Source organism: Amphiprion ocellaris, chromosome 3 (assembly GCF_022539595.1).
Source record: "Amphiprion ocellaris isolate individual 3 ecotype Okinawa chromosome 3, ASM2253959v1, whole genome shotgun sequence".
Classification (NCBI taxonomy): Eukaryota; Metazoa; Chordata; class Actinopteri; family Pomacentridae; genus Amphiprion; species Amphiprion ocellaris.
Window position 1 is genome coordinate 38,350,300 of NC_072768.1, and position 24,684 is coordinate 38,374,983.

The window sequence follows — 24,684 nt, forward strand, 5'->3', positions numbered from 1 at the left end:
TTTAAAGGCCAAATTCCTTCAATAAGCCCCACAGATGACAAATTTAAGAATCAAACCATGTTCAAAATGGACAGAACTGGGCTACTATTCAACATGTAGCTATAGATTGACAGTAATGTAATTATTTACCAGTTATCTTTGGTGGTTCATCCTGGCCTTCTGGCTCAAATAACCCAACTGCCACCATTTTAACAAAGTTCAAAATGCCTTACAGAATGCAGTAAAATGTCAACAGAAACAGAAAAACAGCGTAAAGATGTTCAAATTCAGAGAGAATCTGCTGTTCTCAGTTCAGTTTTTGTCAACTTTCCTTTTGATATTTGATTCCCACTGATTTAGAAACTGATGTAGTTAAAAGTCTGCAGAAGAAACACATAGGAGGACTATTTCATCAATAATTATTCTAAAGTTTGTTGATATTTTCACCTTAAACACGACTAAAACAACAAATCCTACATTTTTTTCCTTTTAACAGTAAACTAAATATGTATTGTCTTTGGTGCATTTGTTGTTATTTGTCCTTTTTGACCTTTTTGGGACATTTTAAAGGGAAAAAAAACACTTAATTGAGGAAATAACGTTCACATTAATCAACAGTGAAAAAGCCCGTCGGTCCTCACAGAGATGGACGAGCAAATGTGTGTTTTCAGAGTAATTGTAGCTCATTATGAACTCCAGAGAGAAGCAGCTCCTCAGTTATTAACTGCTGCTGTTTCTGCCCATTTCCTCTTTATTTACCCTTTTCCTTCAACCCCCCAGAATCTCCCCCAGAATCTCCCGTTTCCATCTCCAAAATCCCCCCTTTTTTCTGCAACATGTGTTTTTATCCCGGCTAATTTCAGATACCCTCCTCCTCTTCCTCTTTTACTCTTTTCTTTATTAGTAGCTCGGTTTGTAAAGGTTGGAAACATGTAAATAGTTAAATATTTAAACCTACTGGATCAATAAATAAATGCAGCATGACTCAGAAACAGTGAACAGAGCAGCAAGTTGTTGGAAGATCCAGTCAGCATGGTGAAACATCTTAGTATGTGTGTTGGTAACAGCTGTAGACTCTTGGGAAAATGTTGTACATGTTGATTTCTAGTTTTTTTCCCATTTTTACGAAACAAATAATGCAAGTAATTCTACTTGCTTGACTTTTTCAGTAGTTTCTTTTCCAAATTGTCGAAGAAATTCTACTTGATTTTTCTCTATTTCTATGTAATTTGTGGTTTTATAAGTATTTCCTGCTGCACAGAAGACGTTTCTGAGTTCTCTCTGCTTCTATCCACGTCTGTATTTTTATCTCGGCTCCGTTCAGATTCCCTTTTTCCTTTCTATATCTGCACCACTCTCCATCCTCCCATCAGTCCTTCCTCCCTCTAACTTTCTTTTCATTCTGGAACGAAGCCTCCTTAAAGCAGTGCCTGAATCACTGCTGTGTTTTAACAGAAAACTCCCACATGTTCTCTGTTTACACACAACTCATATTTCCATAGACGATGATTTTATGCCGTGGAAGCACAACAAACAGAACTTATTTAACCCTCGTGTCGTCCTGCGGGGTAAATTGACCCGTTTTAAAGTTTGAAAATGTGGGAAAAAAATATATTTTCACAGTGAAAACTTCCACATTTTGAACATTTTTGGGAAATTTTTGAACATTTTTTGGTGGAAAAAAAGAAATGTTAAAAATATATTTCTTTAAGAACATTCAGAAAAAAAATCAACCAAAATCCAGCGAATTTCGCTGGACCAATAATTCCTTAAAAGTTTCTCTTAAAAGTTTTATTTTAAAAAAATCCCCCAAATTTGGCAAGAAAATTCTTGTAAATATTTTTCAAAAAATGAGCAAAAATCTTCCAAAAAATCCTAAAAATATCTACAGTGATTACATATATATCAGTAAAACTTCTAATATTTTCTTTAAGAACATTCACATAAAAATCAACCAAAATCCAGCGAAATTCGCTGGATTTTGGTAGATTTTTTGTGAATAATCTTCAGAAACATTTTTAACATTTCCTTTTTTCCACCAAAAAATGTTCAAAGATTTCCCAAAAATGTTGAAAATGTGGACAGCAGAAGTTTCACTGTGAAAATATATATTTTTCCACATTTTCAACCTTTAAAACGGGTCAATTTTGACCCGCAGGACGACACGAGGGTTAATTGCAGCCCTGCTTTAGAGTATGTGTGTCTCTACATGACTTCAAATATGGTTTAAAGCTCAGGAAAAACATCTAATGTGGGTTGGCAATTGGGAAAATATCTTCAAAAACAGCTCTGAGGTGGTTTTATTGGGTCAAATTAAGCCTGTTGTTGAATTGGTGCTATTTTAGTCTTTAATGTTAAGCTAATTGTGAGCAGCAGGACGTTCCTCTCGCCGTGTTTTCCCTGTAAATGGAGCTGTGGTGTTGAAGCGGTTTGTTCGACCGAAGCACAGATGAGCCAGCAGTTTTGCGCCGTGTGTGAATGGCCGATGAACTCCGTGACCTCCCTTCTGCTCGCCGGGACAAAAATTAAAACTTCAGCTCGCGTCTGACGTCAGAGACGACCGGCTGAAATCGCCGTTTTCACCTGCGGAGCCCGGAGGCGAGTCTTTACGGCGCTCTCCATCCAGCTCCGTGACACCCAACCTTTATTTCACACGTTGCTGCCAACACGCCGCTTTCCCCCTCGCTTCCTCTCCCACCCTTGTTTTCTCAGACTTTGCCTTTTTTCTTTTCCTGCCGAGGAGCTGAATGGTCGGGGCCAGGATGAAGTCATCATGTCTTTATATCATTATATTCTCCTTTTACCTTTTTTAGTCACAGAGAGCCGGGCAGGGTGGGGCTCCGGGGCACAGATTGGCTGCCGGCGGCGACGACGACACGCCACCCTTTAACCCGGTTCTGTGCCCACTCTGGAGCTGCAGCTCTTTTCCATCCCGACTCCCTCACAGTTTCCATGACAGAGCTGCTTTTTTTCTCCTTCTTTTCCGGGTAGAAATGCTCTTTAAAGTGACGCTGACATCGGGAGGATAATGCTCCACTTTATGGCTTCTCTGGGAAACAATCATCACTTCTGTGGTGCAACAACAAAAACTAAAAACAAACCTTTGAAGGGCTTTAATTTAGAAAACGGTTGTACCTGTGCAGCCACCAGAGCACCGACGTTAATATAAAGTCCTGCACCTCTATGGAAGCACAACAGATTTATTCTGCAGCGTAATACACAAAAAAAACTTTTTTTGGACTATTTTTCCTAATTGAACTGTACATCACACATGTTAGGTTCAATGACCATCAGAAAGTTAAATTCCTAACAAATATTTCTGTTTTTACAGTTTCAGTCTGTGACAAATGCTGCATTTCTGGTGATTTTTTTTCAAATTTGCTTTTGAATATATTTAGGGTCCGAGCACTTAGTGGTCCCTATTGAAACCCTGGGGTTTATTATTATTATTATTATTATTATTATTATTATTATTGTTATTGTTATTGTTATTGTTATTGTTATTATTATTATTATTATTATTATTATTATTATTATTATTATTATTATTATTATATGTATTTCTTACTCTCACACAGTTTTTTTTTCAAAACATTTGTTAAAATGGTGAAAAATGACTAAAAGCCTCTACAGAATGTTTCATAATTTGTTGAGAGTTGCTTAAAATTGGCAAATTTTGTGCTTAAAACAGCCTTCAGTTGTTGATATTGGCCAAAATGTGTCCAAGGAATATTAAAAAATGGCCTAAAATGACTTGAAACTTGTCCAAAATTTGTTAAAATTATCAGAAATGAGTAACAATTGCCTCAAGATGTCTCATTATAATTTGGTAAGAATGACTTGAAATTTAGGCAAAATCTCATTAAAATGGTCAAAAATGACTAAGAACCTCCTCAAAATGTCTCAGATTTTGTCGAGAGCGACTTAAAAATTGTCAAAAATTACATGATTTTGTGTTAAAACAGCCCTCAGTTGTTGAAAATTGCCCAAAATGTGTCCAAAAAAAGATTCTAAAATGACTTGAAACTTGTCCAAAATTTGTTAAAATGATCAAAAATGAATAAAAAGCTCCTCAAAATGTCTGCATTTTGAATGAAATACTAGAATCTTAAGCTTAGATTTGGTTATTTTTTCCAACTGAACCATCAAAATCCTACTAGAAGCTGCCAAAATGACATTTGACCACATTTTATGGCTTCTCTTGGAAACAATCATCGCTTCTGTGGTGCAAAAAAAAAAACCTATAAAAAAAAACCTTTGAAGGGCTTTAATTTGGAAAACAGTTGTACCTGAGTAGCCACCAGAACACCAACGTTAATATAAAGTCCTGCACCTCTATGGAAACACAACAAATATAAATTTTTTATTTCTCTTGACTGAACTGTACGTCACACATGTTAGGTTCAAGGACCATCAGAAAGTTAAATATCTGACCAATTTTTCTGTTTTTACACTTTCTGTCTTTGAAAGGGGCTGTTGTTGTGGAGACTTGTTTTAAATTTTGCTCTTTAATATATATTTTTCTTGTCTATGCATCTCTGGAGCAGATTTTGGGCTTCAAACCTTTAATGAGAAACTCTGAATTTTTGTGATGTGACTGTTGTTCACAGCTGAGTCAGTCATGGCTTCACAGTTGCATTAAAGAACTCAAAATTTTTAGTTTTTAAAACCATCTGTTTAAAGCAAACACTGTATTTTTGAGAATATTTCAAATGAGACATGTTGAATAAAGCGATTTTAATAAAAGAACGAGATCTTACGCTCATCCAAAATAAAAGTTGTCAAAAATGATTAAAATCTCCCATAAATGACTCCAAAACTTGCCCAAAATGTTTCATAATTTGAGTTAAATGTCCTACAATTACACTTGGCTTTGATAAATAGTGAAACTATTTAAACCTCCACAAAATGTCTCATAATTTGTTGAGAACGGCTTAAAACTTCTCAAAATGTTGAAAATTGCTCAAAATGTGTCCAAAGAAGATTTTAAAATGCTCCAAAATTACTTAAATATTTGTCAGCTGTAGAAAGATGTTTCTCCATGCTGAATGTATCTCCAACAACTTGCTCCTCTGTTCACTGTTTCTGAACCATGCTGCATTCATTTTATTCATCCAGTAGCTTTGATTTACCTCTCAGTCTCTCTTGATGGACAAATTGAACTATTTGTTTTATCCATTTTATTAAGATGTCAGTATATACCAGTTAGAATACCATACATCTTTAAAAAATAAGAAAAAAAACAAGAAAAGTTAAAATTCTTATTGGAAGAACTAATCAAGAAAATACCTTCCTGTCCCATTTTTACTCAGTGTGGGATCAATGAAGACTGAATTTCATTGACTGTTTGTTTTGCAGAAAATTTAAATCTGGAATCAATATGTCCAACATTTTTCAAAGTGCCTACAGGGTGACTTACACTAGAAAAAATGGTGACTCAACATGTTGTAGATGCGTAGCTGGATCAAAGAGACCATGCTGATTTAAAAAAAAAAAAAAAACATAACACAGGTGATTTAAATTAAGACACTGTCGAAGTATTCCCCTCGTGCAGCGATGCTCTGCTTCCAGTGCTCCTGCAACAGTTGCAATGCTCCTTGGAAATCCCTCTATGTAAACCTGTCAAACACCATCTGAAACATGCGCTGGATCTCCTAAACTGCATCAAAATGGAAACTTGAATTTCATTTTGCAGAAGAGGAAGGTGTCTCAGAGAGATAAATTTGATGAGTAGGGAGGGTGAAGAGTGACGGTTGTGTTGTTGTTGTTGTTGTTGTTGTTGTTGTTGCTGCTGCTGCTGCCGTCTGACTCTGGGGGAAAAATTCATGAATTAACGTGCTTTTTAAACTTGCTTGCCGATTTTGTGGCTCAGATGGTTAATCAAAAACAACTTTTGGGTTTCAGCGGGTAACTAGAAGCTGCCAAAATACATTTCCCCACATTTTTTTGACTATTTTGTGGGTTGTTTTTGTAGATCGTCGTCAGAGCTGCTGCTGGTCCAGCTAGTGATGCTGAATGAAGTGATTTTGATAAAATATGACAATTTTAATCTTTTTTTGACTATTTTTCCTGACTGAAATGTACATCACAAATGTTAGGTTCAAGGACCTTCAGAAAGTTAAATATCTGCCAATTATTTTGGTTTTTACAGTTTCTGTCTCTGATAACTAGTGTAATTTTGGTGAATTTATTTATTTTTAACTCCTCAAAAAACTGCCTTTTAGACTCGCCGGCAGATTTTGAGTTTCAGACGGTTAATCGGAAAATCTGAATTTTTGTTACGTGACTGTTGGTCACAGAGGAGTTAGTCATGGCTTTACCGGTGTGCGTAAGAACTCAGAATTTTTTGTTTTTTAAACCATCTGTTTAAAGCAAACGCTTTATTTTTAAAGAATTTTTTAATGAGACGTGTAGAATAAAGCCACCGATGAAATATGACCATTTTATACTTCGATTTGGTGAATTTTTCCAAAAGTTTTTCTGTTTTTACAGTTTGTGGATTGACAAATTGTGTATTTCTATTAAAAAAAAATCCCATGCCTTTGCAAGTTTTGGGGTTCAGCAGGCTACAAGAAGCTGCTAAAAGGACATTTCCTCATGTTGTTTGACTATTTTGTGGGTTGTTTTTGTAGATAGTCGTCAGAATTGCTGCTGGTCCAGCTAATTATGACGAATGAAGCGATTTTGATAAAATAAGACAATTTAAAACTTTTTTTGACCGTTTTTCCTGACTGAACTGTGCATCACACATGGTATGTTCAAGGACCTCCAGAAAGTTAAAAATTTGAACATTTTTTCTGTTTTTACGGTTTCTGTCTCTGATAACTAGTGTAATTTTGGTGTTTTTTTTTAAATTTTTATCTCCTCACAAATGTGCCTTTTAAACTTGCCAGCAAATTTTGGAGTTCAGACCTTTAATCATAAACACTGAATTTTTGTCACCTGACTGTTGGTCACAGAGGCATCAGTCATGGCTTCACAGGTGCGCATAAGAACTCAGAATTTTTTGTTTTTTAAACCACCTGTTAAAGCAAACGCTTTATTTTTTAAATTTTTTTTAATGAGATGTGTAGAATAAAGTGATTTTGACAAAATACGACAATTTTAAGCTTAGATTTGGTGAATTTTTCCAGCAGTTTTTCTTTTTTTTACAGTTGCTGGCTTGACAAATTGTGTATTTCTATAAAAAAATCACAGGGTTTTTCAAATTTTGGCGTTCAGCGGGTTACTAGAAGCTGCCAAAAGTACATTTCCCCACGTTTTTTGACTCTTTTCTTGGTGCAGTCGTCAGAGCTGCTGCTGGTCCAGCTAATGATGCTCCTTAAATTGGCCCTTTTGACAAACTAATTCCCAACAAGCGTCTTTTTCAGCTGCTTTTCCACTCCAGCTAATATATTCATGCGTGTTTGTAACTGAGTGTGTGTTTCTATTCCCACATTAGAACATTGACTGCCTGTTTGACAAACTTTCCACACCACACACACACACACACACACCTTTTTTTTTCTCCTTGCAGCAGGCTGAGCAAACCCCACAGTGGTTTCCAGGCCCAGGGTGAATAAAGGTGCCTTTTGTCAGGCCTGGGGTGGGTGGGTGGGGCCGGGGAGGTGGGCGTCCAGTCTGGAACAAGCATGAATGTTCCCTCAGTTCCCTCAGACATCGCACTTCCCTGCCTGGTTTCACAGCAGCGCTAGAAGAGGCGGAGGAGGAGGAGGGCTCGGGGTGGCGGAGGCGCTGGAGGTGGGGGGAGTATTTGAGGAGGTGAGCGGGAAGCTGGAGGGGAGGTGGGGCCTCCGTCCAGCCAGTGAGCTCATTGGAACAGCGTTGTTGTTTTATCCTCCTACCGAGCGTGTAGTTTTTGGACGCCGCCGGCCGGCCAGCTCCCTCAGTCGCCCCTCAGTGCTGCAGCAGAGAGGAGCCGAACCTTCTGCAAAAACCTCCACAAACGCTCCACAAACCCTCCACAAACCCCCGGATCCCTCCACGCTCTGCAGCCTCAGGTACCGCCGAGCAGAGGCTGCATCCCAGAGCTCAGAAGACATGTTTTTTTTTTTTTTAACTTTCACGCCTCCTACGTCGAGAAGCAAGGAAAAGGTGTCCTAACCGGATTTGTTTTGTCTCTCTTTCTGTTTCCCCCCTCAGCCGTCCGGAGCTCCGGTGGAAAATGACCCTCTGGGCGCGCTGCCTCCTGGATGGGGTAAGTTCGCCTGAAAAACACTCCTGAACTGCACTGAATGGAAATAAAATAAGCCTCAGGTGGTGGAAACCGCTATAAATGGGTCCAAAATGACTTCAGACTTGTCGAAAATGGGTTAAAATTGAAAAAAATTACGAAAAACCTCCACAAAATGCTTCATAACTTGTGGAGAACGACTTAAAACTCATCCAGAATTAACTAAAATCATCAAAAATGACTTAAAACCTCTACAAAATATCTGACAATTATTTCTGCCTTGGATGAATAGTGATTTGTTTTCTTTTTACGTCTAAAAAACAGCGCTCTGTTGTTTGAAATTGTTCAAAATGGGTCCAAAATGACTTGAAACTCATCCAGAATTAGTTAAAATCATCAAAAATTACCTTAAACCTCCACAAAATGCTTCATAATTTATCGAGAACAACTTAAAACTCATCCAGAATTAGCAAAAATCATCAGAACTGACTATAAACCTCCACAAAATGCTTCATTATTTGTTGAGAATAACATAAAACTTGTTGAAAATTAATTAAAATGGTCAAAAATGACTTAAAACCTCCACAAAACTTTTTAAAAACTTTTTTAAATTTGTCATAAAGGAAGTAAAATATCTGACAATTGTTTCTGCCTCTGATAAATAGTGATTTGTTTTCTTTTTATGTCTTAAAAACAGCTCACAGTTGTTTAAAATTGTTCAAAATGGGTCTAAAATGACTTAAAACTCGTGGAAAATTTGTTAAAATTGCAAAAAATTATGAAAAACCTCCACAAAATGCTTCATAACTTGTCGAGAACGACTTAAAACTCACCAGAATTAGCTAAAATAGCCAAAAATGACTTAAAACTTCCACAAAAATTTTTAAAACTTTTTAAAATTTGTCATAAAGGAAGTAAAATATCTGAAGATTATTTCTACTTCTGATAAATAGTGATTTGTTTTCTTTTTACGTCTTAAAAACAGCCCTCAGTGGTTGAAAATTGTTCAAAATCGGTTCAAAATGACTTGAGACTCATCCAGAATAATTGAAATTGTCATAACTGCCTGAAAGCCCCCACAAAATACTTCAGAATTTGGTGAGAATGACTTCAGACTTGTTGAAAATGGGTTAAAATGATCAAAAATGACTAAGAACTTCCACAAAATGCCTCATAATTTGTTGAGAACAACTTCAAACCCACCCAGAATTAGCTAAACACATCAAAAATGACTTAAAACCTCTACAAAAACAACCATCAGGAGGTAAAATATCTGACAGTTATTTCTACCTCTGATAAATAATGATTTATTTTCTTTATTCATCTTAAAAACAGCCCGCAGTTGTTTAAAATTGCTCAAAATGGGTCCAAAATGACTTCAGACTCGCCCTGAATTAATTAGAATATTCAAAAATTACTAAAATTATCCACAAAATATCGAACAATTTATCGAGAACGACTTGAAATTTAGCCAAATTACCAAAATTGCCCAAAAAATCTTCCTTAAATGACTCCAAAACTTGACCAAAATGTCTCATAATTTGAGTTAAATGTCATACAGTTACATCTGGCTCTGATAAATCGTGAAACTACGTTGATTTGTTTTTTTTTTAACCTGTTACAAACAGCCCAAAATGTGTCCAAAGATGACTGAAAAATGGCCTAAAATTTCTTGAAACTTGTACAAAAAGTTGTTAAAATGGTCAATAATGACTAAAAACCTCCACAAAAATCTCATAATTTGTCGAGAACAACTGGAAATTTACCTAAAACATAGTTAAAATTGTCAAAAAGGACTAAAAAAAAACTCCACAAAAATTCCTTATAATTGGTCGATATAAAAACCAACTAAAATTGTCAAAAATTATGTGAATTTTTTTTTACTTTAATTTTAAACTTTTTTTTTTTTACACAATCTATTGTGTTTTTAAAGCTCTAAAGCTGTCAACATTTTCTCAGTTTTTACAACTTCTTGCTCTGATAAATACTTAAATTATGATGATTTTTTTGTTTTGTTTACGTCTTTAAAACATGTCTTTTAAACTCACCGAACACTTTGCGGTCCGGACAGTTAATCGGAAACTCTGAATTTTCCTGACCTGTCGGTTGCAGCACAGTCAATCATGGCTTCTCAGTTGTGTTGAAGAAATCAGAATTTTTAGTTTTTTACAGAATCTGTTTACAGCAAACGGTTTATTTTTGGGCAACATTTCAAAGGAGATGTGTAGAATAAAATAATAAATAATCGTCCGCAGCTTTTTAGGTCTTTCTGGGCTAATTTCTGTGTTTAAGTTCAGTCCGAGTGAAAACAAACATTTAAAACGAATGCTAATGCTAACTGCTCACTGCTAACATTCACCACATTACTGGGAAAATAAACCAGAATTCTCCTTTGAAACACACTTTAAATGAAGCTGCAACAACTTTTTATTTTCATTTTACCAGCAAAACAAAAAATATATTCATCTTTGTGGGACTTTTTGATGCCTTCAGGTGCTGCTGCTGCCAGTTTACCTACTGCAGCCTTTTAAATGTTTAAAAATGACTTGAAACTCATTCAAAATGAGTTAAAAAATGAAGAAAATGACTAAAAGGCTCCACAAAATGTCTCATAATTTGTTGAGAGCAACTTCAAACTTGCTAAAATTGTCCAAAAATGACCAAAAACCTTCACAAAATGCCTCAGAATTTATCCGAAATGTCATAATTTATCCATAATGTCTCATAATTTGTAAGGAGCGACTTAAAACTTGTCAAAAATTAGCTAAAATTGTCAAAAAATGACCTAAAACCTCCAAAAAATGCCTCGTAATTTATCCAAAATGCCATAATTTGTCCATAACGTCTCATAATTTGTCAAGAGCGACTTAATACTTCTCAAAAACTAGCTAAAATTGTCCAAACAAAGTCCAAAAACCTACACAAAAATCTCATATTTCGTCCCAAATCCTTCATAATTTGTCCATAATACCTCATAATTTATCAAAAGTGACTTAAAACTTGTCAAAAATGAGTTAAAATAGTCAAAAAAAATGACTAAAAACCTCCACAAAAATCTTATAATTTTTGCAGGACAACTTGAATTTTAGACAAAATATTATTAACGTAATCAAAAATGACTGAAAACTTCCACAAAATGTCTCACAATTTGCCAAGAGTGACTTAAAACTTATCAAAAATTAGCTAAAATTGACAAAAAAATGACAAAAAATCTCCACAAAATGCCTCAATTTGTCAAAAGTGACTTAAAACTTGTCAAAAATTAGCTAAAATTGTCCAAAAAAAGGACCAAAATGTATCAGAATTTGTCCAAAATGCCTCGTGTGTCGTGTTGAGTGATGTTGTTAGAATCTTCGTTGGACTTTTTGATGCCTTCAGGCGTTGCTTCTGTCCGTTTACCTGCTGCAACCTTTTTTGAATTTTCTGCAGCTAAGAGGAGCTTCTGTCTCATTTTTACCCACTCTGGGCTCATTTTTTACTCCACATGAAGTCCTGCACCTCTATGGAAACAGAACTTCTTGAAAAGTTGCTAAACAAAAACCATGAAAATCTGAATTTCTTTGATTATTAGAGAACGAAGGAATGTTTTCTGTACAGAATGGTACAAATATAACCTAACAAATGGATTTATTTTGCAAAAAATGAAAAGAGAAATCAACATGTGCAACATTTTCACTGGATTTTTATTTATTTTTTCCATTTTCTCTGTTGAAAGTCACAGAAAAGCCCAAAACAGTCTTTTTCTTGTCTTTCGGCCTTCGGTTCTTCCCTCTGCTTCTAAATCTGTTGCAGATTTTCACATTTTTCCTTTTTCTCCTGATTCGAAGCTTCGCTGTCGAGCCGATCTCCCGTTAATTGATTGATTTATGCCTCGTCTCGGTTTCCCTTCGCTGCTCGTTTATCACTTTCCCCCGTTCTTTTTACCGTCAAGTCTCGCAAATTACAGCCTCGGGAGGCCCTTCGTCGTTGGACGTTTTCTCAGCAGCGTAATCGGATCCGCGGCGGGAACGTTCATTCATAAACGCCGCCTGCATCACACGCTCCAGAAAAAGAGAAAAAAAATGATGCTTTTTCAACATGTTGCGGTGCCTCGAGACGAAAAACCTCAATTATATCGCTGGCTCGGCTCCTCTGGCTTCTCATCATTTGCGGTCGCTTTTTTCTTTCTGCACAAAGATGGAAAGATGCTGGAGAAGAAGAAAAAAGAAGACTAATGGGTATGAGAGGGGATAGTAAAGAGGGGGTAGAGGAGGAGCTGCAATGTGAACACGACTGTTTCCTCCTCATGCTGCTGTTAATCAGAAAAAGACTGAACAAAATATGTCCGAAGAAGATCCAAAAATGGCCTAAAATGACTTGAAATTAGTTAAAATGCTCAAAAAAGACCAAAAACCTTCACAAAATGTCTCATTATTTGTTGAGAGTGACTTGAAACTCATCCAAAATTAGTTCAAATTGTCAAAAAAATGACTGAAAACCTCCACAAAATGCCTCGGAATTTGTCCAAAGAAGAGTAACAAATGGCATAAAATGACTTGAAATTGGTTAAAATGGTCAAAAATGACCAAAAACCTCCACAAAATGTCTCATAAATTGTTTGAGAGCAATATGAAAGTTCTCAAAAAATCTCAAAAAATAGCTAAAATTGTCAAAAATTACCAAAAACCTCCACAAAATGTCTCATAATTTGTCCAAAATGTCTCATAATTTATCAAGAACAACTTGAAATTTAGCCAAAATTAGCAAAAAAATGTCAAAAACTCCTTTCAATGACTCCAAAACTTGTCAAAAATTTGCTAAAACTGTCAAAAAAGTTCCAAAAACCTCCACAAAATGTCTAATTTGTCGAGAGCAATTTAAAACCTGTCAAAAAATTAGTTAAAATTGTCAAAAAATGTCCACCAACCTCCACAGCAATGCCTCATAGTTTGTCCAAAATGCTTCATAATTTGTCTAGAACGACTTAAAACTTGTTTCACACAATCTATCCAGAAAGTCTATCAAGAAAGACTTGAAACTCGTCCAAAATTAAAGTGGTCAAAAATGACCAAAAACTCCTTTAAATGACTCCAAAACTTGTCAAAAAATTGTTAAAATGGTGAAACATGACGAAAAACCTCCACAACATGTCTTAGAATTGGTTGAGAGCGACTTTAAAATGATCAGATTATTTTAGTTTTTTTACACCGTCTATCCTGAGTGTACAGAAAACTATAAAACTGTCCATAAACGTTTATCAACCGAAGCTTTAAATTCCAACAGCTTGATCAGTTTTTACTCATGTAGAAGCTCCTCTGGCTTCTCTCTCATCATCTGCGGTGTTTTTTTTAGGTTGTTTTTTCCATAAAGATGTTGTAGCAGAATAAAACAAGCTGAGAGTGGATAGTAGAGGAGGAGCTGCTATGAGAGCTCTACTGTTTCTGGATCTCCTCACGCTGCTGCTAATGAGAAAAAGATGTCAGAGGAGGAGGAGGAGGTCCTCTCTGGAGACCTCTCCACACGTTTAGCTCCGATTTTCTAAACGTTAAATCCTCCTACTGCGTCTCGTTGACCTTTAACTCGGTCCAGCTGCAGTGAAATATCGCACCGACTCGCCGGGTTTCTCCTCCGGTGGTGAGATTTTTAGCACTCAGGTGATTCCTGCGAGTTCATCAGCGAGACTTAACCTCATGGAAGTTTTTTTAGTGTGTGTGTGAGGCCTCCATCTTCCTCTTCTCCTTCTTTTGTCCTTCTTTGTCTTTTTCTTTGTCTTCTTCATCTTCTTTCTTTTCTTCTTCTTCGTCTTTTTCTTCTTCTTCATCTTCTTCTGGTTCTTGTTCTTCATCTTTGTCTTCTTCTCCTTCTACATCTCCTTTTCTTCATCTTCTTCATCTTCTTCATCTCCTTCTGGCTCTTGTTCTTCATCTTTGTCTTCTTTCTCTTTTTTTATTCTTTGTCTTCATCTTCATTCTTCTTCAACTTCTTCAACTTCTTTCTCTTCTTTGTCTTCTTCAACGTCTTCATCTTATTCTTCGTCTTCTTCATCTTTCTTTTCTTCTTCATCTTCATCTTTGCCTTTTTTCTCTTAATTTTTTTCTTCATCTTCTTCCTCTTCTTTTCTCTTCTTTCTTTTCTTCTTCATCTTCTTCTTTGTCTCCTTTTTCTTCATCTTTTTCTTCATCTTCTTCCTCTCCTTCTGGTTCTTGTTCTTCATCTTTGTCTTCTTTCTCTTCGTTCTTTTCTTCTTCTACTTCTTCTTTGTCTTCATCTTCTTCTGGTTTTTGGTCTTCGTCTCCTTTTTCTTCTTCCTCTTCTTTTTCTTCATCTTCTTTCTCTATTCATCTTTGTCTTCTTCTTCTCCAACTTCTACATCTTTTTCTTCATCTTCTTGTTCATCTTTGTCTTCTTTTTCTTCTGTCTTTTATTCTTTGTCTTCTTCATCTTATTCTTCTTTGTCTTCTTTCTCTTTGTTCTTTTCTTCGTCTTCTTTGTCTTCATCTTCTTCTTTGTCTTCCTCTTCGTCTCCTTTCTTCTTCATCTTCAGGTTCTTGTTCATCTTTGTCTTCTTTCTCTTCATTCTTGTCTTCTTCGTGTTCTTTTTCTTTCTCCTTTTCTTCATCTTCATCATCATCTTCATCTTTTTCTTCTTCTTCATCTTCTCCTCCTTCTTCATCTTCTCCTTCTTTGTCTTCTTTTGCTTCTTCTTCTTCGTGGATCTTTAACCTCCTAAATCTTTTTTTCTTTTTTGTGTGTCTCTCCAGAGAAGCGTCAGGACAATGGCAGAGTGTACTTCGTCAACCACAACACCAGGACGACTCAGTGGGACGATCCTCGGACCCAAGGGTGAGCAAGACCTGGAGAAACGTCTTGGTGGTTGAGTGTGTGCATGAGTCGGGCTGCTCGTCAGACGTCGCTTTCTTTGGGTGTTTGCTCAGGATGGAGGATGAACGACTCACTGGTCCCAGATTTTAACTTTTTAAGTTGCAAATTCACCAAATAATGATCTCCTGCATGTGAAGGTTGGTTTGAAATCTCCACAGACTCCTAAATAACCAGACAAACGTGGAGATCTTCAGGGTTTTTTGCATCACCTCCTCTTTCTTTGACATTAAACCCTTCCAGAGCTTTTAAAAATGATTCCACTCTCCCCTCACTCATGCCAGTTGAATTTCAAAGTGAATCTCACACATTTCAGGTTTGGAATCTTCAGTTTTTTGATCTTCTCAACATTTCCAGCCACATTAAAAGGTGCTTTCACAACCTTTTTCTAACCGTCTGGGTGGAAAAAATAGATTTTAAAGCAAAAATGAAATGTAAAAATGACATTTGTCCACTTCTAATCTGTACAATGTGAGTCAGTTGTGCTTAAAATCTCCTTTAACCTTCTGAACTCCAAGTAGTTTTATTGCTTCTGCCTCATTTTTATTCAGTGTTGGTTCATTTTTCACTATAATTTAAAGTCCTGCAACTCCATGAAGGAGAAAGAACTCCTCAGAAACATCTACTGAGCAGTAGGGATGATAGAAAGCTTCAAAACCAACAGAAAAAGATCAATTTGATTATTTATTTCACAAAAATTGAGGAAAAACTATAATTTACATGTACAACATATTCTGAAGTGCCACAAGTGTTATCAATACTGGAAAATAAAATATTGTCCTCATGTTGTAGGTATTTTACTACTTAGATTTTTAATTTGACTCCATTGATCTTCTGTCTGTTTTGCATAAAGTCACAGAGAATCTAAAAAATTCTCGAAATTTTTGTCACATCACTGTTCGTTGCAGCTGAGTCACTTATAGTTTCACTTTTTCACTGTGGAATGCAGAATTTTTAATTTTTTACAGAATATAGTTAGTTGGAATTGCTTGTTTTTGGTGATTTTTCAAATGAAGACATAAAAAGTATTTAGTAGATTTGGTTTAGATTTAGTTTTTTCAAAACACACAACATTTTTTGTCAAAAGACTGTTCATCTCAGATGAGTCACTACTGGCTTTACATTTGCACCAAGCAGTGCAGAATTTTAATTTTTTTACAGAATCTGGTTCGAGAAAGCAGCTTATTTTTGACGATATTTTAAATTAAGATATGTGGAATAAAACGATTTTGTTGAAATATGATCTTAAACTTAGATTTGGTTCATTTTCCTGACAGTACTTCATGCCACATGATTTGAGCGTCACAAAGTTGAAAATCTGACTCTTTGGTTGATAAATGGTGTCATTTTTTTCCAAAAACTTTTAAAATTTTTTGTCAGAAGACTGCAGCTAAGTCAGTAATAGTTTCATATTTGCACTGAAGAGCGCAAAAATTAATTAATTTTTTTTTTACAGAATATAGTTAGTTGAAACCGCTTGTTTTGGGCGATTTTTGACGAAATATCAGATTTGGTTCATATTCCAGATGAAATACAAAAGCTTAGTTCATCAGAAAATAGAAAATACAGCAGTTCTTTTAGTTTTTACTGTTTCTGGCTAACAAATGGAGTCATTCTTATGATCTTTTTTCCTAAAACTTTTCAGACCTGTCGACAGGTTTTGGGGTTCAGACGGTTAACGTGAAGCAAACTGATGATTTTCCACTCAGATGGTTTGAAAAATCTTTAAAAATACCCTGTAGAGCAGCGACTAAATGTTGAGGAAACTGTTTAGTTTGCAGAAAAACAGACACGAGAGGCACAAACTGCACAGATTGAGTCCAGAACAATGACATTTCCAGCCTGGAGAGGAGCTAAACTCGGCCGAGGCTGGACTCTGTTAGCGGCTTTAGCTCCACAGGTTGGCGGGGGGAGGTTTGTTAGTCTCATCCCCAGGACGGGGCCCTCCGGCTGGGACCGTGCTCACTGCCCTCTCCCCTGTTGCAGGATGATCAAGGAGCACCCCCTGCCCCCGGGCTGGGAGATGAAGTACACCGCCGAGGGAGTCCGATATTTTGTGGACCACAACTCGCGCACCACCACCTTTAAAGACCCCCGACCCGGGTTTGAGTCAGGGTAAATATTCCTCCCAGACCTGCTCTCTGTAGACTCCAATCACCACTCAGATCACTCTTTAATTCACACAAATGGGGAAAAGAAAGCCTCCAAACTGAAGCTTGATCTAAACATCTCGACCTGTTTTCCCCCCACTTCTTGTCATTTCTGTGCCTGGTTTTGACATTTCGTCACAGAGCTCATGTTTCGATCGCTCGGCTCTTCCCCTCAGCCTGAGGACGTCTGAATCTTTGCCTTGAAGTCGGCAGAATGTGCAGATGTGCAGCTCCAGAGCCGCTGCAGGCTACGCTGGCATGCGTGTTTGTGCCGTGTTTGTGCGTTAACGCTTGGCATGCGGGTGTGTGTTTGCTGCTGTCGACGCCTCCATGTGTGTGAAGCTTTTCATGCTGATATTTGCATGTATTTTTAGGATCCTGAAAAGGTCCTCGCCGTTTTTTAGCAGGACTGTTTCCAGCGCTCCTTTTCCTAACCGAGATGTGACTGGCAGCAAGAGGCCTCCGTCTCCCTCTTCTTCTTTGTCTTCTTCTTTATCTTTTACTTGTTCTTCTTTCTCTTCTTCGTCCTCTCCTTTTTGTTCTTTCTCTTTTTCTTCATCTTCTTCGTCCTCTTCTTTGTCTTTTTCTTCTTCATCTGCTTTCTCTTCTGTCTTCGTCTTTCTCTTCTTCTACTTTGTCTTCATCTTCTTCCTCCTCTTCTTTGTCTTCTTCTCTCTTTTTTGTCTTCTTCTTTGTCTTCTCCTTTTTGTTCTTTCTCTTTTTCTTCTTCGTCTTCTTCTTTCTCATCTTCTTCTTTGTCTTCTTTTTCTTCGTCCTATTGTCTTCTCCACCTTCTTCGGTCTTTTCTTCTTCTTCATCAACTTCATCTTCGTCTTCTTCGTCCTCTTGCTCTTTTTGTCTTCTTTTTCATCTTCTTTCTCTTCTTCTTCATCTTCTTTATCTTCCTCTTCTTTCTCTTCTTCTTGTCCTTCTTCATCTTCTTTTTTCCCTCTTCTTTCTCTTTTTTCTTCTTCATTGTCTTCTTTGTCTTCTTGTTTCTCTTTTACTTTGTCTTCTTCCTCTTTCGCTTCGTATTTTTCTCTGTCTTCTTCTTTCTATTTTTCTTATGTTTTTTTCTGTTCTGCTCTGTCTTCTTTCTCTTCTTTGTCTTCGTCTTCTTCATCTTTTACTTGTTCTTTCTCCTTTGTCTTCGTCTTCTTCTTTCTCTTCCTCTTCTTCTTTGTCGTCTTCATCTTTTCTCTGTCTTTTTTGTCGTCTTCTTCATCTTTTTCTTCTTCTTTGTCTTCTTTTTCTTCATCAATTTATTTCTCTTCATCTTCATTCTTTTGTTCTTCTTTTTCTTCATTGTCTTCTTTATCTTCTTCTTTCCCTTCATCTCCTTCCTCCTCTTCTTCTACTCCTTTTTCTTCTTCTATGTCTTCTTCTTCTTCGTTTTGTCCTTCTTCTTCTTTGTTCTCTTTCTCTTCTTCTTTTTCTTCTTCTTCTTCTTTCTCTTTCTCTTCTTCTCCTTCTTTTCCTGCCGTCATCTCGTTCTGTGTCTCTGCTGCTGACGAGGCAGATCTCCAGAGTGTTCGTTGGGCTGGTGGAGCTTATACTAACACAGCTGCAGGCCCAGACGCTCCAATCCGTTATTTAGAGCAGGACGGCTGGTGTGAATTTAATGTTTACACTGGACGGCAGACTGGAACCTCAGGCCGTCTTAACCCTCTGAACCCCAGCTTCCACCAGCTTCTGGGCGTTTTTTTTTTTTGCTCATTTTTCCTTTCTAGAAGGCGAGAAAGAACTCCGAAATGTCTTCTGTCCAGCTTCACACACTTATAATACTGTAAACTGCATAGAAATAGAAAAAATCAAATAGAATTTCTTGAAAAATTAAAAAAAAAAAAAAAAAAACAGTGAAAAAGTCTCTTGAAACACTTTATTTGGAAATTTAATGTGAGCTTTTAAGGCAAGTTTGGTAATTTTTCACTCATCTTCTAAACACAAAGAAGTTTCTGTCAGTTTGTCTTTTTCTTGTCTATTTTTTTGTCACTGTAATCTCATTTTTCACTGTAACATAAAATCCTGCAGCTCTGTGGAAACAGCACAATTACGTTTCCAAGTTGGAATCTTCTAAATCATGACAAAAAAATGAAAAAATTTACTCTGCTCATCATCAGTAGAAAGATGTTTCACCATGCTGAATGTATCTTCCAACAACTTGCTCCTCTGTTCACTGTTTCTGAGCCATGCTGCATTTATTTTATTGATCCAATATATTCTAAAGTCGTCCAAAATCTTTTGAAACTCGTCTAAAATCACTTAAAATTTCTCCAAAGTAACAAAAAATGTCCAAGCTGACTAAAGAATTGTCCAAAATAACTTGAAAATGCTCCTAGATTTCTGTAAAATAGATTGATGAATAAAATTTTGCTTAAAAAGGCATTTTTTTTGTCATTTGGGGCAATTTTTAGTCCAATTTTGAGTCTCCGCTTATCCCCTGTAGAAAAGTGTTTCTCCATGCTGAATGTATCTCCAACAACTTCTCCTCTGTTCACTGTTTCTGAACCATGCTGCATTTATTTATTGATCCAGTAGCTTTGATTTTCCTCAGTCTCTCTTGACGTCTCAATTTTTTGTCTTTTTTTGTAATTTTGTCTCATTTGTATTGTTTATTTTCTTCTATTTCTCAGTTTGTGTCTCGTTTTTGTCATTTTGTCTTCCTTTTTGATCATTTTATGTCTTATTTTTGTTGTTTTATGTCTTTGTCACTGTGTGGTGGTTTTGTCTCCTCATATTACAGATATTTAACTATCTCCATGTTTCCAGCCTCTACAGAGTTTTTCTCTCTACTCTGCTCATCATCTATAGAAAGCTGAATCCTCCGTCTTCTCATTGGAGACACTGCCTGCAGTTCAATTTGAAAACTCAGAATTTTTCTCATGTGACTGTTGGTCACAGCTAACTCAGTCTTTGCTTCTTAGTTACACTGAACATCGTAGAGTTTTTAGTTTTTTACAGAATCCGATTAGAACAAAGGATTTGTTTTTGTCGATTTTTCAAATGAAGACATTTCGAATAAAATTGTTTGGACGAAAGATCTTGATTTTAAGCATTGATTTGATTGATACTCGAGACAGGACACTTGTCACACATGAGTAGTGCAAGGACAGTTAGAAAGTTTGATATCTGACACTTTTTCCTTTTTTTGTCTGATAAAAGGTGTATTTTTGTAGATTTTTGAGTTTTAAGGTTCGGAGGGTTTATGTTTGAGTTGTGAAACGCCAAATCTGTCTCAACTCTGTCGTTTGTTTCAGATCATTATTCTCATGTCAGGATTGTTTGTTTTTTGTTAGTTTTTTAAAATTATTCTGTATTTTCTGTGTGTGCAGGTCTCGACAGGGCGGATCGCCGGGCGCCTACGATCGAAGCTTCAGGTGGAAATATCACCAGTTCCGTTTCCTGTGTCATGTAAGTGTTGGACGGATAAAACTCTCCATTTACCCTGACTCGAGTGTTGTTTGAATTACTGCAGTTTACAAGATCAAAAAGATGGAACAAACCTTAATGTAGAACAGCTCAACATTTCAGGACTGCCGAATGTATAAATTCTAAATTTGAAGTCAGTATCCTAACTTTATATCATCATAATTGTACAGTTTTTTTCGTACCTTTATGGAAAACTTTTCTGTTCCTTTCTGCTGCTCAGCTTGTTTTTTTTATCCTTTGCCTTCATGAATACAAAAAGCAACTCTAAGTTACAGCTAATAGACAGTAATATCCAAGTGACAGTGTCTTCCACATGACCGAAAAAAGGCAAACAACTAAAAAAAAGAGTCTGATTTAGGAATGAAACACTGCCTTGAAATCCCATCCTTAGCAGAAAACCACATTTGCATATGCATTTTGGGTTTCACAAATGCTTCTTTTTTAGATAAAACTTTACATATTCCTCTAGTAGCTGCAGCTTTATATGCAAGACTGTTGTGTGAATGCTCGCTACTGGCTGGGATGTACGACATTGTCCAACTTTTTGACCTCTAACTTGTCGATATTATTTGTCTTTCTGCAGTCCAACGCCTTGCCGAGCCACGTGAAGATCTCTGTGTCCAGACAGACACTGTTTGAAGACTCATTTCAGCAGGTCAGATACTTCTGTACACTTACTACACTTCCCTCATTCAGTCGAATCATGAATAGTCACAGATTTTTGATGATTCTTTGGGGTCTTTGAGGCGCTCTTTGTCTGGTCCCAACCCTAAAACCAATCACAGTAGTTCCACCTCGATAAGATGACTTCCTGTTGATGGGTGTAAGTTACTACCCCCAAGGATCTCGGGATCTTGTTCAGGAGTGATGAGAAAATGCAGCGTGAGATGGACAAACTGATTGTAGCAGCGTCTGCAGTAACGTCGATGTTGTACCAGTAAAGACTTATGGTAAAGACTGAGATGATCCGGAAGGCAAAACTCTTATTTACTAGTCGGTCTTTGTTCTAACCCTCATCTATGGTCATGAACTCTGGAGAATGACCAAAAGAAAAAGATACAGGCAACAGAAATTAGTTTATTTCTGTAGGGAGGCTGGACTGAGTCTTAGAGATAAGGGCAGGAACTCGGACATCCGATAGTTGCTGTTCTTTTTCAGTGGAAGGAACCAGCTGAGATGGTTCAACATCTAAATGAATTGATTAATAGCCGGCAGTTAACCATCAGTAGATATTGCTGTAGAGGCTAATAAAGCTAGTTTTTATCACAGACACAACTTTTGCTGTAAAGTTGACTTGGTAACGAAAGCCACAAAGTTGTAGTATCACTGTCCGAGTAGACTCCATTAATCGCCAGAGGAATCTTAGCCATTGTGCTCTTTTACTAGCTAAACTCCCACAAGGCTGCCTCCCAAGTAGCCATCTCCTCTGGCCTCTACAATATTAAACAGTAAGAGGCTCCACCTATTGGAACAACCGGAAACTACAGCTGATCTACATTACATTTTTCTGACATGCACGACCTTCTTCTTTTTTAAATTGGTTGAATTACCAATGGCAGTGAATCGGCTAATGAGATAAGGACAAGGTTTTCTAGGCAATTAGGAGGAGATAGTAGGGTCGAGTCAGAACTTTCTAGAGGGATTATATATCTCATCTGGCTTGGGAACACCTCGGGATCTTCCACTAAAAGGTTGCTGTTGTAGAAGGACATTTGGATGGAAAATGATGTGTAGCTAAATAAAAAAGATCAAAGACAGTGATGGTTGAAAGAAAGAAGAAATAACAGGACATTTAAACCACAAACAGACAACTAATACAGAGGCTGAAAAGACTGATATCAAGAGTTAAAGCTGCTTTTTGGTCCTCAGGGCGACTTTAGCATCAGTTCGAAACTTTCAAACAACTACAAGACTCAAAGTGCCTGAAGAGCTGTGAGAATTAAGAGTTCTGGTTCGCAAATTGGAAGCAAATCTGACAGACTTAAAAGACAAGTGAAACAATTTTTCTTTTAGATACACAAATATGCGTTAATACATTCAGGACTGAGTCCCACACAAAACCCAAAAATATAAGCACGCTCGAGGTTATTTAACTCTACTTACATGTACAGTTTTCTAACTTCCTGTCTTTCTTTTCCATCTCTAATAAACATGAATGATATCTTCTGTCCTCAGATCATGAATGTGAAGCCATACGATCTCCGTCGTCGCCTCTACATCATCATGAGAGGAGAAGAAGGGCTGGACTATGGAGGCATCGCCAGGTGAGAAAACCAGAAACAAAACACCTTTCTGAAGCTTCTTCTCACAATCTGTCATTTTGTTTGTTTTTGTTCTCATTTTAGTCAGTTTAAATGTTGGTGATGGGGTGTTTTGTCTGCTCCTGCTTCCTCCTCGGGAAGTGACATTTACCTGAATGTGGATATTTTCTGGTTTTTTTGTCTTCTGTGAAACTGAATGTCTTTGGGTTGTGGATGAAACAAGACGTATTTCACATTTCTTCTGACACTGATTAGTCGAGAAAAGAATGGAAACATTAATCTGCAATGGAAATAACCTTTAGTTGCTGAAAACAAAACAAAAAATGTGCAGATTTTCAGACAACTTCTAAATACTAAATGATTTCTAAGCAAAGTTTGAAATCTCATTCAGAAACATTACGGTAATATTCTATAGTATATTAATTTGACATTAGAAGGTATCTTCCAATCAACTTAGACCAAATAACTAATCAATTAATTGAGAAAATAATCAACTGGTTAAGCAGCAGTGAAGAAATTTATTGTCTGCTGCCCAATTTCGTACATATTTTTATTTTCTCTGAAGGTAAATTAGTGTGTTAAAAACATTAAAACTCAATTCTATACATCAGGATTATATAAACTGTTGTATTCCTCAAATTATGTGTCTTTAGCAGAGTTCTGATGTCAAAAAATGAGGAAAAAACATTTTGTTTGATGTTTTTCTGCAAAGGTGAAAATAAAAGAGGAAAGTGTTGTAATTCACAATTTGACCTGAGGGTTGCAGTGTTCTCCCACATTTTTGATGCCTAAATTCAGAAACACTGATAAAGAAGCTTGTCCGTTTGGCTTATATTTTTTCATTTTAGAATGTCAGCAAGATGAAGATGAACCAAAGATTTTTTTTAAACCAATTTTGAAGCAGAACTACAGCATGAAGATAACAAAGACATTTTTAAACAGAAAATTATAGAGGACAGAGCTGTAATTCACAGTTTGACCTGATGGCAGCAGTGTTGTCCCACTATTCTGATGCCTAAACTCAGACACACTGATAAAGAAGTTTGTCCGTTTGGCTTTTTTTTTTTTTTGCCATAACATGATGCTGCAGCACCTGGATGGCAGATTTAGTGCAGAAGTGCAATTTTAATGTTTCATTTTTAAAATATTTTAGCCAGTTTGAAGCAGAGCTAGAGCATAAAGATGACAAAAACATTCTTACTGATGAGGAATTAGTAATTTTTTACGATAAATTGTCACAGCTTGTGAAGCCTGAAGATCTGCTGAAGAAGCGCTTTAACTTCCCAAAGGCAGATGGAAGCTCTAAAAGTTTTCTTTCCCGAAATCAGCACCACAGAAACGCACATCTGTTCATCTATGCTTGAAGAACCAGCATTACTGCAGCTCTGTGCATCATAAAAAAACATGAAATCAATCAAATCTGAACTGATAAACATTCACCCAGGTGGAACAAACACAGGTTCTGACGTCTATAAGTGGTTATAACTTTCCAGAAATAACGTAACACATCTTCTTGTGTGTTTGTTGTTGTTAATAAACACTAATATTTGGCTTCTAGAGGTGTGTAACGGTGTTGAAGGGTTAAATGTTGCCGTCCTGCCTCCTCACATCACTGCTGTCCTCCATCACATGTATCCCTCCATCCTCCCTCCGTCTTCCTCCTTCTCTGTATCTGTTGTTGTTTATTTTTTCCTGTTGGTGGCGTTTCCATTTTTCCCTGTTTTTTTGGTTTTGCATTGTGTCTCTGTCTCCGGTGTCACGTCAGTGGTTTTACCCTATGGTAGGTGACATCATGCTGTTCTACCACAGGGTAGAACCACGGACGGGATGTTGG

The 24,684-nt window shown here is 36.8% G+C and overlaps 1 protein-coding gene across 2 annotated transcripts in view; it reads left to right on the forward strand.

The window, feature by feature from the left end:
- The window catches only part of wwp2 (WW domain containing E3 ubiquitin protein ligase 2), an 88,515-nt gene that overhangs the window by 51,021 nt on the left and 12,810 nt on the right, over nucleotides 1–24,684 (forward strand). The window contains exons 11-16 of one of the 2 annotated variants that reach the window (XM_055009045.1): nucleotides 8,122–8,176; nucleotides 14,893–14,974; nucleotides 16,997–17,125; nucleotides 20,493–20,571; nucleotides 21,173–21,244; nucleotides 22,765–22,853. In XM_055009045.1, the coding sequence (XP_054865020.1) occupies nucleotides 8,122–8,176; nucleotides 14,893–14,974; nucleotides 16,997–17,125; nucleotides 20,493–20,571; nucleotides 21,173–21,244; nucleotides 22,765–22,853 (506 nt within the window). The remainder of the gene's footprint in view (nucleotides 1–8,121; nucleotides 8,177–14,892; nucleotides 14,975–16,996; nucleotides 17,126–20,492; nucleotides 20,572–21,172; nucleotides 21,245–22,764; nucleotides 22,854–24,684) is intronic. The other variant, XM_055009046.1, reaches the window with a different exon arrangement.